General features: G+C 34.7%; 1 protein-coding gene and 1 pseudogene across 1 annotated transcript; one reads left to right on the top strand and one right to left on the bottom strand.

Moving 5' to 3' along the window:
- Positions 1–8,256: 8,256 nt before the first annotated feature.
- Positions 8,257–14,761, top strand: LOC106426178 (annotated as a pseudogene).
- Positions 14,762–14,886: 125 nt separating this feature from the next.
- LOC125593091 (AUGMIN subunit 7-like) lies at positions 14,887–15,269 on the bottom strand. The gene is made up of 2 exons (XM_048769082.1): positions 15,176–15,269; positions 14,887–15,078 (listed from the first exon to the last, which is right to left on the bottom strand). Exons 1-2 carry the CDS (start codon positions 15,251–15,253, stop codon positions 14,887–14,889), a joined length of 270 nt encoding a protein of 89 aa, XP_048625039.1. The 5' UTR covers positions 15,254–15,269.
- Positions 15,270–17,297: the final 2,028 nt, after the last annotated feature.

Below are 17,297 nucleotides of genomic sequence, written 5' to 3'. Positions count from 1 at the left end.
CAGTTTTTTAATACTTCTTCAGTTCCACAAAGATAGACTTTTTATTATTTTCACACATATTAAAAAACACACATTAAACTACCATAATAAATATATCGTTTTCTGTAATTATTAATTTTCAATAAATTTTAACCAATAGTAATTCAATAAAATCAATTAATTTTTTTGAAATTTACAATTTATTCATAGAAAACACAAAAAATATATTTTTCTGAAATAAAATCTAATTAAAGAACGGAGGGAGTACGAGGGATTGTGGAAATATGTCATATTCCACGTAAGAAAGTATTATATTATCTTATATAATAAGACTACATGGTATATACATATGGTTATCGTGCTACCAACCAAGATGCGACGTAAGTTCACGATGTCTAATACATGATCTCCACTTTTCTATAAAAATATATCTAATAAAAGAAACTAATGTGTAACCCTGACAATTTTTTTAACATCTGTTGACTAGAGCCAGTTAGTCACAATGGTTCCTCTCCCTTGAAAATGAGTCCAAAAACATGTGTTTTAATATTTTTTAGAACTATCATTAGTTAATGGCAGGGGCGGTCCTGCGTATAACGAAGTGAAACATTAGACTAGGGCCTCCGATTTTCTTTAAAAAATTACACTAAAAAATCCCCTAAATTTGTTTAAATTTTTTATTTATTAAAGCTTTACTAAAATGTTTATGGCCTCCAACATGGACGCCCCTGATTAATGATTAATGGCTAATGGATATACAAAGCTTAGAATGTAAAAGAACGTAAATTAAAAAAAAACAAATAAATATCCCTTATATATTAATTGAGAAACATTACAATTTTTAAGTGTAGGCACGTGTCATCACCAGAATGAAATTCAGAATCCTTAGAAAATATGTTGGTCCAATTAAGTATATATTATACTTTTCATTAAACTAATCATAAAATTAATTAAAGTGTACAATTACTATGTTCTTTTCTTTCCTTAAATAAAAGCTACAGAATTACCAAATATGACTAATATATATATGATAATTAATGATTCAAATAATAAATATTTGATAACAATTTATATTTCATCCATTGTTTTTGTTTAATTTTATATTATTAAAATAAATTAAACAATCAAATTAGCTATAAAATTAAAATATAGATTTTTCGTATATGTTATATTTTGAATTTAAAAAAACAACAAAATTACTAAAACTGTTAAAATTATTATGTTAAAAATTAATGAACAATAGTTTAACATCCCCTATATATTAATAGAGAAGCATTTAAAAAGTTTAGAACATGTAGTTTGTACTAATTAAAAAGTGTCACGATGAGTTGTCACGTAATTGGAATGTTAATTTGTTTACGTGGCAGCTTGAAATCAATTGACAATTTTGTTAGTCCAAAATTAAATTATTAGGGAATCCCCTATGTATTAATTGAGGAACATTTGAAAAGATGTAACCTCAATTTTGTAATAATTAAAAAAGACTCATTGTTTATGTGTCAATCAATTAGGTAGTTAATTAGTCATACGTGTCAGTCTCACATTGAAATTGAAAAACATGTTGGTCCAATTCGATTTTTATATCTCACTAGAAACATTTAATACCAACTATATGATATCATATGATATTAACTTAAGCAAGGTGACTATTTATTATATATTATTTCCTTAAATAAAACCTACGAAATTATCTAATGTGATTATGATATATATAATAATTAATGATTTTAAATAATGAAGATTTGCTAATAATTTGTATACTTTCTATCATTTTTGTTTAATTCTATACTATTAAAATAAATTACACAATTACATTAATCGTATATTAAAATTTTAGATTTTTTTTGTATATGTTGTATTTTTAACTTTTCAAAACGAGTATAAATTACTAAAACTGTTAAAAGTCTCACATAAACTTTTGTGATCAATGTTTAATTTTTTTTTATAATAAGATACAATGATAATAAAATCATATAAATAAATAATTTTATTTTAATAGGTGTTTATGTTAATATATATACTTCACATCGTTTAAATTTAATTATATATCATACGATAGATAAGATTGATTGTTTTGATTTATTTATTCTAAAATGATTGCGAATAAATAAGAGCCGTCATTTGATTTATATGTGTAAGCCAATTTATTACATAATAATAACTTATTTTTTAATTATTTAAATATATAATTATTATTTTATTATTTCATAATATGCAGAAAAATATAAAATAAATATTTATTCTGTACAAGGCGCATATCTTAACCGAAGTATGTATCTCTTTAATAATTTTGAATCTTAAACATTTTCTAAATCTAAGGCCAAAATAAAAGAAAGAAATGAGAATAAACTCAAAAATCAATATTTATATCGAGCAATAACCAAAATGGCACAAAAAGGAGAAAAATATCGAAGATAGATAACATTGGCACGTGAACGTAAACTTCTCATAACCATAATTAACTTTTGAGTTGTTAAATCATGATATAAAACTGAGCTGACGTAGTTTCATGTAATCAAATAGTAGGCATGAGATTCTTCGACCTAAACGTTAGGTTTTTATGCGATAAATAATTTTTTGATCTAAAATATTTTTTAAAATGAGATCAGTTCATTAGTAAACAAATTATGTAATTAACAAAAAAGTTTTTAAGAAATTGTTTAAGGGCTAAATATATATAAATTCGATCAATAATATAATTTTTTTTTTCATACGATATTTCTTAAATAATTTTCATATAAATTTACCCTGCGCAAGACGCATGTCTTATCCTAGTGTTATATTATATAGTATGTCAATTATGGACCATTCATTTATCAAATTGAAATTTATTATATATTATTTCTTTAAATAAAACTTACGGAATTACCTAATGTAATTATGATATATATGGTAATTAATGATTTTAAATAATGAAGATTTGCTAATAATCTGTATACTTTCTATCATTTTTGTTTAATTCTTTATTATTGAAATAAATTACACAATTACATTAATCATATATTAAAAATTTCGATTTTTTTGTATATGTTATATTTTCAATTTTTCAAAACGAGTATAAATTACTAAAACTGTTAAAAGTCTCACATAAACTTTTGTGATCAATGTTTAATTTTTTTTCTATAATAAGATACAATGATAGTAAAATCATATAAATAAATAATTTTAGTTTAATAGGTGTTTATGTTAATATATATATACTTCATATCGTTTAAATTTAATTATATATCATAAACGACAGATAAGATTAATTGTTTTGATTTATTTATCCTAAAATGATTGCGAATAAACAAGAGTGGTCATTTGATTTATATGTGCAAGCCAATTTATTACATAATAATAACTGATTTCTTAGTTATTTAATATATAATTATTATTTTATTTTTTCATAATATGCAGAAAAATATAAAATAGATAATAAATATAAAATATTTATCTGCACAAGGCGCAGATCTTAACCTAAGTATGTATCTCTTTAATAATTTTGAAACTTAAATTTTTTTCTAAATCTCAGGCCAAAATAAGAGAAAGAAATGAGAATAAACACAAAAATAAATATTGATATAGAGCAATAACTAAAATGACACAAAAATGAGAAAAATATCGAAGATAGATAGGATTGACACGTGAACATAAACTTCTCATAACCATAATTAACTTTTAAATTGATAAATCATGATATAAAACCGAGCTGACATAGTTTCATTGTAACCAAATAGTAGGCATGAGATTTTTCGGCATAATCGTCATGTTTTTATGCGATAAATAATTTTTTGACCTAAAATATTTTTAAAAATGGGACCAGTTCGTTAGTAAACAAATTATGTAATTAACAAAAAAGTTTTTAAAAAATTGTTTAAGAACCAAAAATATTAACTCGATCAATAATATAAATTTTATTTTCCATATGAAATTTCTTAAATAATTTTTATATAAATTTACTCTGCGCAAAAGACGCATTTCTTATCGTAGTTATTAATATAACTGGAATGCAGCAACACTATTGATATATTGATTTATGATCGTGAGAATGTTACGTTTCTCTCACATTGATTTATGATCATGATCAGTCTGGATACATCTTCGTCTTAAAATAATAGTTTTGATTGATTCTTTATAATTAACTTTCATTTGCAGTACCTATTTTTGAAGTTGTTTTTTTTTTGTCGACCAAGTTCTATTAATAAGTCTTTCAAAAAAAAGGTTCTATTAGTAAGTCCAACGGACTAAGAGAATTGGTATCAGATATAAAAAGTGAAGTTCAACAAAACAAATATAAAAAAACAAAAAAAATATAAAATAAAAGCATAAATAGAGAAAAACTATGTGTTGGTTCGTGTTCGTCCACGTGCAAGCTTTCTGATGCTTTACAAGAAGCACATCCAAAACAAAATTCGTCTAAACGAACTAAAATCCGACAAAACAGAAGGTAAAATTGATCATTAAATAAAAAATTCAACCCAAAAAAAATATCAATGTCTTTCTCTCTGGAAAAAGTTCGAATGTTACGAAGGAGAGAAGATTTTTTCTTTGTATTTCCTATTTGTTAAGTTGTAGGATCATTACTCCACTAGAATTACTAGCTCCAATAACAATCAATTAAAATATAGGTTATGATGGTTTTAAATACATAATCATCTTATTGGTTTCGTTGTGGAGTAAATTTCTGACCCAAAGATAATGTTAGTGGTCTATGTTTGAATAGATATATGTGAATTACATTGCTAACTTACAACTAGCTACTGAATAAATGGGGGAAAAAATCAAAATTTCATTTTATACTCTTATGTTTAGTACCAAAGTGATATAACCTTGTTGATGCATACATTAGTTTGAATGTTTTAAAACTTAGAGGGGCTTACAATTATTATTTTAGGATGACGATAGCTTTCTCAATTGTAAATTTTTTTTTATCTTTGCTAAATATCCAAATTAATTTTCAAATTTGAATATCAACAATTCCTATTTATTTAACTTTCTCGAATAAGATGGCTGAACGTCTAATGCAACCAATCACCTCTGAAATAACACTTGTGAGTATGTTAGAAATGTCTAAATTGATTTTTTCAGTCTCACTTTTCAGTTTTCCAATAAAGTGTCAGGGATTTTGGAGTGTGTTCAGCTTGTCCACCATCTTCAAAGTTTTCATGGGCAACAACTAAATCAAAATCTGATAGAGTTTTGATTTTTTTCAATATGTTAAACAAAGATCACAAAGAAGCATGCATATACAAGCAATTCAATGATTGTTCTTTCTGCTTACAAGAAATTGACAAAATGGTGATGTTAATCATAAAAAAATAACATTTTTACACTTTCTAAGCTCCTATTACGAAAAGATATATGATTGCATTAGGTAACTAATTAAAAGAATCACAAAACGCAGGAATGATGCCTCAAATCGCGACTCTGTTCTCATCCTCCAGCAGCGTCTTCGGGTTGTTTACATTCTGAATCTTGGACTCTTTAGTGTTGGTAAAGTCAAACCATCCTTTCTTAGGATTCGGTTCCGACTCCGGCAGCGCCTTGTTTTCGTCGCTCTCTATCTCCGGCAGCGCCTTGACGCTGTCGCTCTTTATCTGCTGCCTTGTCTTCGTCGCTCTCTATCTCCGGCAGCGCCTTGTCTTCGTCGCTCTCTATCATCGCTCTTCAGTAAATTCTTGAGATGGATAATATTGAAGTATAAACCAGGTTACTTGGTTAGCTGAATTGGTTTATTTTCGCTGGTTCAGTTTATCTATTCCGGTTTAGTAAATATGTATTGTATATAAAGACGTTAGCTTGTAAACGGTAGGATTAAGAAATGAATATACATTTTTCCTAACAAACTCTTTCTTCTCCACTGCTCTCGATCTCCATTACTCTCGACTTCAACATGTAATATGGTATCAAAGCCATCACAAAGCTCTTTTATCACTTGATTCCGCTTCGTTATTCATCTTCTTCGCTCGATTTCGTTTCTAATCTATCGATTTTGAGCTCCGATGGTGTCTATTAAGAAGATACCTCGCCGTACGACTCGTAACTCGTCTCGATCGAATGTTGTGCCTCGCTCTCCTTCGCGATCTCCATCGGTTTCTGTTGATTCACCAATCGATACATCACTTCCTAACAACAAGATAGGATTCATTGACTCAGTCTCCTCTGTACATGAACAACTCAGATAATCCAGGTTTACAACTCATTTGCATTCAGCTCGATGGTTCTAACTATGATGATTGGAGCACTGCGATGAAAATTGTTTTTCTCAGTCTCACTTTTCAGTTTTCCAATAACGTGTCGGGATTTTGGAGTGTGTTCAGCTTGTCCACCATCTTCAAAGTTTTCATGGACAACAGCTAAATCAAAATCTGCTAGAGTTTTGGTAGCTTTCAAATGAACGAAGACATTATTAGAGATTTGCCATATTTATTGTTTCTGGCCAATGGAAAATTTTATCAAGACATTATTATTCCAGTAGAATTACTAGCTCCATTAACAATCAATTACAAGAATTTGTTCTTTTAATATAGTTTATGAAATTTTAAAATACCTAATCATCGTATTGCATTCTCTGTGCAGTAAATTTCTGACCAAAAGATTCTCTTAGTGCTCTATGTTGAATATGTATATGTTAATTACTTACTTACTTACAACTCTTGATTGGACTGGCGAAAAATAAAAAAATTTCAAAAATATATCTATTTTATTAAAGTAGAAGTACCATTTAGATATGTTTGGAAACATGAATAGTAGTAAAAAAAAGAATAAAAATTTGTTTGGAAACATTGATAGCAATGTATTAATTTAATATTTTATAATTAACTTCCTAAATCTACATATACTATACGAATGGGTCTATATAAAAAAACAAGCATACATGAATGAGCCTGTAATTTTGTAATATCTTTATAGACATGTTTTTGTGTTGGTCCAATGCTAATCAAACAAGAAATATGACATACATATAAAATCTATCTTATTAAAATAGAAGTACCATTTAGATATGTTTGGAAACATGGATAGTAGTAAAAAAAAGAATAAAATGTTGTTTGAAAACATTGATAGCAATGTATTAATTTAATATTTTATAATTAACTTCCTAAATCTACATATACTATACGAATGAGTCTATATAAAAAACAAACATACACGAATGGGCCTGTAATTTTGTAATATCATGTTTTTGTGTTGGTCCAATGCTAATCAAACAAGAAATATGATATACATATAAAATGTAAACGTGAGATTAGAGATCAAACCAAGTCATACACACCCAAAACCATAACTGATCATAAGAATACTATTTCATACAAACCCAAAACCATATAAATTCACTAGAGTTATGTATAAACCACATATATATGTTTCATAAAATCCATCTTATCAAAGTAAAAGTACCATTTAGATATGTTTAGAAATATGGATAGTAATAAAAAAAAAAGTTGTTTGGAAACATTGATAGCAATGTATTTGTTTAATATTTTATAATTAACTTCCTAAATCTACATATACTATACGAATGAGTCTATATAAAAAACAAACATACACGAATGGGCCTGTAATTTTGTAATATCTTTAGACATGTTTTTGTGTTGGTCCTATGCTAATCAAACAAGAAATATGACATACGTATAAAATGTAAACGTGAGATTAGAGATCAAACCAAGTCATACACACCCAAAACCATAACTGATCATAAGAATACAATTTCATACAAACCCAAAACCATATAAATTCACTGGAGTTATGTATAAACCATATATTGATGTTTCAAAAAAAACAGATATACAATACTAGAAACATAATTACCCAACATACAAACCTTAATTTTTTATGGACTATCAAACCGGTCATTGTTATATTGATTATTTAACTGATCAAATAATTTGAAATGCCATCGATTTTACCGCTCACCTTAAAATTCTTACTACAATGTTTATGGCTCACAACATTTTACGGACGTCTCTGTTACATGGCACAATGATGAAATACATACTTTAAACAATAATTAGATGGAATCGTTAAATTTTCCTTTTTCTAAAGTTTACATATACTTTAAAACATGCACCTGTGCACTGATCTAGTTAAATTCTTATGTTTAGTATCAAAGGGGGTAATCTTATCGACACATATGTTTGTTAATGTTCAAAACTAAGAGGAACTTCCAATTATTCTTTTAGGATCGCGATATGTTTCTCAGTTCTAAATCTTACAAGAAAACTTTTGAATCTATAATGCAACCAATCATCACCATATATATATACACTCATCTATCATGTACTATTGTACTTGCTTCTTCCACTGTAAGCCCATTTGATAAACAGGAGTAGACAGACCAATTCGGTTATCTCGAGAGTTCCGCAGCTGGTATTAGGCAAACCAGGTTCGTTCAAATCAAAAGGCTGGCACTAGCGACTGCGATCGGAGGAGAAGAAGAAAGAGCTCGAGATGGAGATTTCCCGAGCTCGTTCAAGCATCGTTTGCGTTCTTCTTTTACTCTCACTGAGCTTCGCGCGCGCCCTGTGCTTTCTCTAAGTCTCCTCGTCCCTTATCCGTAAGTCCCGCCTAAAATCTCTGTGTTAGAGGACTCAGTAAGTATAAAGCTCCGTTGGGGAACATGGGAGCTTGACTCTGTGGGAGAAATCAATTTGTAGGATGCGGAGATAAGGGAGAAGAAGAGAGAATGCTATGCTGATATAGAGAGGTGAGTCGCTTTTGGTGAGTTCTGAGATATAATGGATCATTTGTAGGATGATATTTGGTTAAACTTGTTTGCTTTATTAAGTTCAAAGTTTCTACAAGTAGTTAGCTGATTCTTAGCTCTTTTTTTTTTTTGTTTTCTGTTCTTTGGCTCACTTGTGTTGTGTATGTGGAAAACAAAACAGTGGGTTATGGGGTTGGCAATGCAAATCTTCTCCAATAGCAAAAGAGAATTGTGCGCTGCGTTGCCTTTCTCCTGTTTGCTATCAACTCATTTACGAGACCACCGATCCGGTAAGTGTAAAAATGAAGTAATAAGAAACAAGATGGTGGGTTAAGGTCTCAAGACAATGGAGATACCACTACAAGGGACAAACATGCATGGTTGGTTAAGGTCTCAAGACAATGGAGATGCCACTACAAGGGACAAGCATGCATGGTGGGTTAAGGTCTCAAAACAATGAATTATTAGTTTATCATATCTCATCTACCATTTACCATACTTGTAACCACTATATATATGAGATGTTCTCATAAGCAAATCAATCAAGTGAATAAGATTATCCTTCTTTACTCTCTCTCTTTTTCTCTCTCTCTTGTTCTTCACTATGTTCTTTAATTTCTAACATGGTATCAGAGCATCAAAGCTCTTGAACACCAAACTGCTTCCGCAAATCTATTCTATTCACCTTACTCTTTCACTTGTTTGGTTTACTTTCTTCAGAATCTCTTTCATTTTCTTTTACCCAGTAGCAAGCAAATATGGAGCAACACCAGAGGATTCCAGTCACCCTGAAGGGTCCTAACTACATTACTTGGTCGAGATTGACCAGGACAGCTCTTGGAGGAAGAGGTCTATGGGAGCACATCACCACAAGTGAGGCCCCAAGACAAATCACCCAAGGAGAAGATGGCAAGGAGGTTGTATTGGTAGATGAAGGCAAATGGGGTCAGGAGGATCTCATGGTGCTGTCTATCTTGCAAGGCTCACTTGATACTCCTATCATGGAGTCTTACTCACACTATGAGACTGCAAAGAAGCTATGGGATACCTTATACAAGGTATATGGCAACACTTCAAACCTCACCAGAATATTTGAGGTTAAGAGGGCAATCAACAACTTGCACCAAGAGGAGATGGACTTCACCAAACACCTTGGAAAGTACAGCCAGTTGTGGTCTGAACTTGAGATATTGAGACCAAGTACCACTGATCCTAGTATACTAGAAGAGAGGCGTGAGCAAGACAAGGTCTTTGGATTGCTTCTCACACTCAACCCAAGCTTCAATGATGTACTTAAACACATATTGAGAGCTAAAGAGCTTCCAAGCTATGATGATGTGTGTGCTCAACTTTGGAAGGAGCTAGGCTCAGATGGTCTCTTTGGTGGAAAAGAGGAGCTGTCTATGGCAAACAAAGCTGAGAAGATGGAGAGTGCTTCAGGCAACAAAGCACACTTCAAATCAAGAAGAGGAGGAGACAAGTCTGTGACTTGTGAGCACTGCAAGAATCTAGGCCACTCCAAAACCAATTGTTGGATCCTCCATCCTCACCTCAGACCTGCTTCAACCAACAGATACAACCAGGCCAAAGCACATGAAGCAAGAGCTCATGAAACCACAATATCAGGCTCCATGCACATAGGAGAAGATGGAAGAGCTATGATCTCAACCACCCACACTGGTGGATCCACATCCCATGCCATGTCTCAGCCATCCCCTGATGATGCCTTCATCCGCAAGTCAGACATTGAAGCGCTTATCAAGGCTATCAATGCAAACTCTGGTAACATCAGTGTCAATGCTTTAAATTCTATTCACAGTGCTTCACATACTACTAGACCTTTGATCATTGATTCTGGAGCTTCTCATCATATGATTAGGGATGCTAGACTGATTAGTGATGTTAAACCTGCTCTAGGGAGTGTAGTGATTGCTAATGGTGATAGAATTCCAATTGAAGGAGTAGGAAACTTGAAACTGTTTGATAAGGAGTCTCAAGCTTTTTATATGCCTACTTTCACATCCAACTTATTATCTGTCAAGAGAGCAACCAATGATTTAAATTGTAATGTTATTTTCAGTCCTAATGATGTGTGCTTTCAGGATATTAAGACCAGGAAGATGCTGGGAAAGGGTGTGAGCAAGGGAGAGCTTTACTTGCTTGAAAACACCAAGCTTTCAGATTTATCTTGTGCTTTCAATTCTGCTTCTGTGTTAGCTAGTGATGTTTTATGGCATGCTAGATTAGGTCATCCTCATTCTCGTGCATTAGGATTGATGTTACCTAATCTATCTTTAAAGAATGGAAGTTGTGAGGCTTGTATTCTTGGTAAACATCAGAGATCTGTTTTCCTTAATTCTAAGACTATTTATGAAAATTGCTTTGATCTTGTGCACTCTGATGTTTGGACAGCACCTTGTGTGTCTAGGGAGAACCATAAATATTTTGTTACATTCATAGATGAAAAATCAAAATATACATGGATCACCTTGATTCAAACTAAAGATAGAGTTTTAGAAGCTTTTATTAACTTCCAAAACTATGTATCTAACCATTTCAATTCCAAGATCAAAATTTTTAGGTCTGATAATGGCGGGGAATACACAAGCACTGCTTTCAAACATCACTTAGCAAAACATGGCATAATCCATCAAACAAGTTGCCCATACACACCACAACAGAATGGAGTTGCTGAAAGGAAGAATCGCCACCTTATGGAGGTTGCAAGGAGCATGATGTTCCATACCAATGTTCCAAAGAGGTTCTGGGGAGATGCTGTGGTCTCAGCATGTTATTTGATCAACAGGATCCCCACCAAAGTCCTCCAAGATATCTCTCCTTTTCAGGTATTAAACAAAATAAAACCTCAAATTGATCACTTGCGTGTTTTTGGGTGTGTGTGCTATGTCTTGATACCAGGGGAACAGAGAAACAAGCTTGAAGCCAAGAGTGCCAAAGGCATGTTCATAGGATATACTCATGCGCAGAAGGGGTACAAGTGCTACATACCTGAATCAAGAAGAGTTATGGTCTCAAGGGATGTTAAGTTTGTGGAATCAAAGGGATACTATGATGAGAAGAATTGGGACAGTCTTCAGGATCTCCCACAAGGATCTTCAGATAGGGCAAACAACTTGAGAATCATTCTGGAAAACCTAGGCATCAGCCAGCCTCAAACAAGTGGCATACCGAGCACTTCACCTATACCTCCAGTTGTGGATGAAGTTGCATCAGTTGAAGAAGCAGTCCATCCTGATCATGAGGGGGGAAATCAACCTAATTTGCAAATCCATGAAGAAGCTATCATCCATCAGGAAGCTATCCATGAAGAAGCTATCCATGACGAAGCTATCCACGAGAAAGCTATCCAAGAAGAAGTTGTTAATGATCAAGATGGAATGCAACAAGAAGTTCAACCATTAAGGAGGAGTACAAGGGTGAAGAAACCATCTCAGTGGATGGACACCAAAGTATACTTCAACAACAATGCAGTAGCTCATCCTATCCAAGCAACATGTTCTTTTGCGAGACTATCTGAAGAGCATGTAGTCTTCATCAGCAACCTGGATCAAGAGTATGTACCAAAGACTTATGAAGAAGCCATGAAGCATGAAGAATGGAGAGATTCAGTTGGGGATGAAGTTGGTGCCATGATCAAGAATGATACTTGGTATGAAACTGAGCTCCCCAAAGGAAAGAAAGCTGTTACAAGCCGTCTACTCTTCACCATCAAGTACCTTGCCAATGGGAAACCAGAAAGAAAGAAAACAAGGCTAGTTGCAAGAGGATACACCCAAGTCTATGGAGAAGACTATCTCGATACATTTGCACCAGTAGCTAAACTCCACACCATAAGGATTCTACTCTCATTGGCAGTGAACTTGGAATGGGATTTATGGCAGATGGATGTCAAGAATGCTTTTCTTCAAGGAGAGCTGGAGGATGAGGTTTACATGAGGCCACCTCCGGGTATGGAAGACATGGTCAAGCCAGGGAATGTCCTAAGGTTGAAGAAAGCAATCTATGGATTAAAACAGTCACCAAGGGCTTGGTACCACAAACTGAGTACAACTCTCAATGGAAGAGGGTTTGTAAAATCAGAAGCTGATCATACACTCTTCACACTCACAAGCAAGCAAGGAATTGTGGTGATTCTTATTTATGTAGATGATATTATCATCACAGGAAGTGACAAGGAAGGTATTATCTCAACCAAAGTATTTCTTAAGTCTACTTTTGATATTAAAGATTTGGGTGAGCTAAAGTACTTTCTAGGGATAGAAATATGCCGCTCTAAAGAGGGGCTTTTCTTATCTCAAAGGAAGTACACACTTGATCTTTTGAATGAGGCAGGAAAGCTTGGAGCGAGAGTAGCCAAGACTCCACTAGAAGATGGGTATAAGGTGTTGCGTGAGGGGGAGATTGAAGATAAGCCTTATGCTGACGTTAAACACTATAGAAGAATGGTAGGAAAGCTGATATACCTCACCATCACCAGGCCTGATGTATGCTTTGCAGTTAACCAAGTAAGCCAGAATATGCAAGCTCCCAAGATACACCATTGGAACATGGTTGAAAGGATCCTAAGATACCTAAGAGAGGCGCCAGGGCAAGGAGTGTGGATGGGATGCAACAAAAATACAGAGATAGTTGGGTATTGTGATGCTGATTGGGCAGGAGACAGAGTGGATAGGAGATCCACTACCGGTTATTGTACATTCATTGGAGGCAATCTTGTCACTTGGAAGAGCAAGAAACAGAAGATAGTGTCATGCTCAAGTGCTGAAGCTGAATATAGGGCAATGAGGAAGCTCACTAGTGAGTTGATTTGGATCAGAAACCTACTTCAAGACTTTGGTATAGAGACATCAACTCCAATCACCATGCATTGTGATAATCAAGCGGCAATACACATAGCCTCCAACAATGTGTTCCATGAGAGGACTAAACACATTGAGGTGGATTGTCATAAAGTTAGGCAAGCAGTGGAACAAAGGATCATCTTACCCTGCTATACAAGAAGTGAGGATCAACTAGCTGATATCTTCACCAAGGCTGCAAGCACCAAGGTTTGCGAGTTCATACATTCCAAGTTAGGACTCGTAGATTTTTCATCACACTGATCCTCTTAGTCATGAAGTGTTCTACTCTTTTTCCTTGGCTTGGTTTTTATCCCATGAGGTTTTTCCAAGCTAAAGGTTTTAATGAGGGAATGCTTCATGGTTTCCAAGCTTGACCAGTTCCTATGGTCAAGCTTGAGGGGGAGTGTAAAAATGAAGTAATAAGAAACAAGATGGTGGGTTAAGGTCTCAAGACAATGGAGATACCACTACAAGGGACAAACATGCATGGTTGGTTAAGGTCTCAAGACAATGGAGATGCCACTACAAGGGACAAGCATGCATGGTGGGTTAAGGTCTCAAAACAATGAATTATTAGTTTATCATATCTCATCTACCATTTACCATACTTGTAACCACTATATATATGAGATGTTCTCATAAGCAAATCAATCAAGTGAATAAGATTATCCTTCTTTACTCTCTCTCTTTTTCTCTCTCTCTTGTTCTTCACTATGTTCTTTAATTTCTAACAGTAAGGAGTATAAAACGATGATGATGATGATGAATCTTCTGTCTTTTATTTCCTTTTTGATGCATTGTGTTCTTTTTGTTGTTGAGCAGCTTGAGGAAGGCGAAAAAGATTTGGTTAGGAGCCAAGAATACAAATATTGTATGTACAAGTAAGTTTTACAAGAGGCATTCATGCATATATTCTCTCTTTGGTTCTTCGGAACTTGATGAATCAGTTAGTCGGAGGACCAAACATGATTATTTTAAATGTTTTAAGTTCCTTTATTTCTCATTCAATCCGCATGAATCATATGTAAATATTGATCTGTTTTCTTCTGCAGGTCTTCGCTAGGGGAAAGCCTAGATGGTATTCGAGGCAGCTATTTGATGGAATCAAACAAGACTCTTTGATTGTGTAGAAACAAAACTCTCTCTCTCTCTCTCTCTCTCTTTAATTGTGTAGAAACTAGAGCACAGTTGTGTAGCTTACCAATCAAAACTATGAGAAACTTTGCTTTTAGATTGATTAGATTTGGTTAAACAAACTGAGCGACGCATAAGAACAAGAGAGCTCAAACTACTGAGATCACACAACACAGCCCTAAAAGAATGAACTCTAAGAATTAAACAGGAATCATTCGTGGCAGTTTACAGACGCTCCCCTTGCTCACGAGCAATAGAAGCCGAGAGGATTCCAAGGTCTCGATGTATAACAGTTAACGCGGCTTCACACTCGGACACAATTCTAGTTACAGAAGACGGCTCTCCAGCTACTGTTCCTGATGATCCAATCGATAGTGCTGCATGCGAGTCTCTTAAGTTCTTCAAGTTCCCTAGGAACTGTCACCAACCAGCACACAAACATTGTTTTACCAGAAGCATTGTATAACATGATCAAAAGATATTAAGATAGAAGGAGACATTTGTGGTTGGTTACCTTGAGAAGCATATTATATGCCTCCAGCAGACGGTTTGCAGCAGGACCAAACCCATGAAGCTGAGGCACTTCCATCATGTGATCCACGGACGGATTTCCTACAAGATCAATGCATACAGATGATAATGATACAGCGGTTCATGTTCTAATTTAAGGAAAAGCCAAGTCAAATCATAAAGATATATTTTAAGACAGATTGATAGAGGAAAATAGTTGTACTTATTAGCATATATTTCATATCTATTGTAAGCTAATCTAGGGTTGATAGGGAGAGAGCACGAAAACACAGTACCTTTGTGTAGATGGTGTTGAAAGCTCTAGCAGTTTCAAGAAACGATTCTAAACGAGCCCTTAGTTCAGATTCCACTTCTGCACATTCTTCGTCAGGGTTGTAGGCATGCTTAAAAGAAGAAACCAAGGAGCAAAAAAACATGTTTAACTCAAACAATCTGGATCTTATGTCAAAATACATTCGACTAAATTCAGTGTTACATGTAAGTAGCACAATACCTCTGTCTCAGAAAACAGAGTTGAAGCGTAAGGAAGTCAGTAACAAGATGGGCTCAGGAGTGGACAACAATCAGATGAGAATGTTGGGCCTACCACAAAGTCAAAGCCCATCTCAACCAAGTCAATGAAGAACGCACCAAACGTAAGAGCCACTGCAACACTCCAAATACAGAGCTGTAAGAGTACGGCTCTAAAGGAGAAAGAGCCCGCTGGAGTTGTGGTCCTTCACAACCAATTCAAACCGTTGGCTACTTGAATCCAAAGGATACAATCGTGACACGTGCAAGAAGATAAAGAGATGTCACCTAGGGCTTTAGAGAAACTCTAGCCTTATATATCTTGTAAAGGAACAATCTTTGTAACCAAGTTTTGGAGATTAAGTAATACAAAGTTTTCCTATACTTCACATGGTATCAAAGCTTTGAAACCTTCATCGGCGCTGTCATGGCGGAAGCTCAAGATCCTTATCCGTTTCCGGCGAAAATCCATGTCTCAAGTTCAGTTACTCTAAAGCTCAACGAGAGCAACTATCTCCTCTGGAAGACCCAGTTTGAAGCTCTTCTTAGCAGTCAGAAGCTTTTGGGGTTCGTTACCGGTCAAACACCCGCACCAGCTGCTACCGTTACTGTCGTCGTTGATGAAGTTCCTGTCGTAAATCCGAATCCAGATCTTGAAGCCTGGAAGTGTACGGATCAACTCGTGAAGTCATGGTTGTTTGGGACTCTTACCGAAGAAGTTTTTGGTTATGTCCACAATCTAGAGACATCTCAAGATGTGTGGTTATCTCTGGCCGACAACTTCAACAAAATCTCTGTGGCGAGAGAGTTCGATCTCAGACGTCGTCTCCAACTTCTCAACACTCGTGGTAAAGACTTCTTAGTGTACTGTAGAGAGTTTCGAGCCTTGTGCGACCAGTTGAGTTCCATCGGTAAACCAGTGGAAGAATCCATGAAGATCTTTACTTTCCTCAATGGTCTTACCCGTGACTATGACCCTATCTCAACCGTGGTCCAAAGCTCCATGTCTCGCTTCCCACCCCCGACATTCAGTGATGTAGTCTCAGAAGTCACAGGGTTTCACACTTGTCTCCAGTCCTATGAAACTCCAGCTGATGTGACCCCTTTCACGGCGTTTCAAACTCAGCGTGTAGGTAACAACAACAACTACACAAGAGGTCGTGGAGGTTACAACTCTCGCTTTGGAAACAGAGGAAGAGGGTGTGGCTACTCAACTAGAGGTCGTGGGTTCTCTCAACAAGTCAACTCCAGTGGTTGGAATCAGTCTCAGTCGCACTCCGACAATAGGCCAGTCTGTCAGATTTGTGGAAGGACTGGTCACTCAGCTCTCAAGTGCTGGAATCGGTTTGACAATGCCTATCTGAGTGATGACATTCCCAAGGCCCTTGCAGCATTTCAAATGTCTGATGAGAGTGGCAAGGAATGGCTCCCTGACTCAGGTGCGACAGCTCATATTACCTCAACTCCGTCTACTCTTCAGAACGTTGCACTCTATCACGTCTCAGAAACGGTTCTAGTTGGGAATGACAATCAGCTTCCTATCACTCATGTTGGTTCCACGGTCATCAACACTCCTCAAGGTAGCATTCCATTAC

This window comes from Brassica napus, chromosome C9, assembly GCF_020379485.1.
Source record: "Brassica napus cultivar Da-Ae chromosome C9, Da-Ae, whole genome shotgun sequence".
In the NCBI taxonomy this organism is placed as follows: Eukaryota; Viridiplantae; Streptophyta; class Magnoliopsida; order Brassicales; family Brassicaceae; genus Brassica; species Brassica napus.
The sequence above is the reverse complement of the archived record's forward strand: the minus strand, read 5'-3'. Positions and strand labels throughout refer to the sequence as shown.

Bases quoted from the DNA above. Each gene is read 5' to 3' on its own strand.
- LOC125593091 (XM_048769082.1), bottom strand. From the start codon at position 15,253: ATGATGGAAGTGCCTCAGCTTCATGGGTTTGGTCCTGCTGCAAACCGT. The intron at 15,079-15,175 runs GTAACCAACCAC...GGTTGGTGACAG, and splicing joins CATATAATATGCTTCTCAAG to TTCCTAGGGAACTTGAAGAA.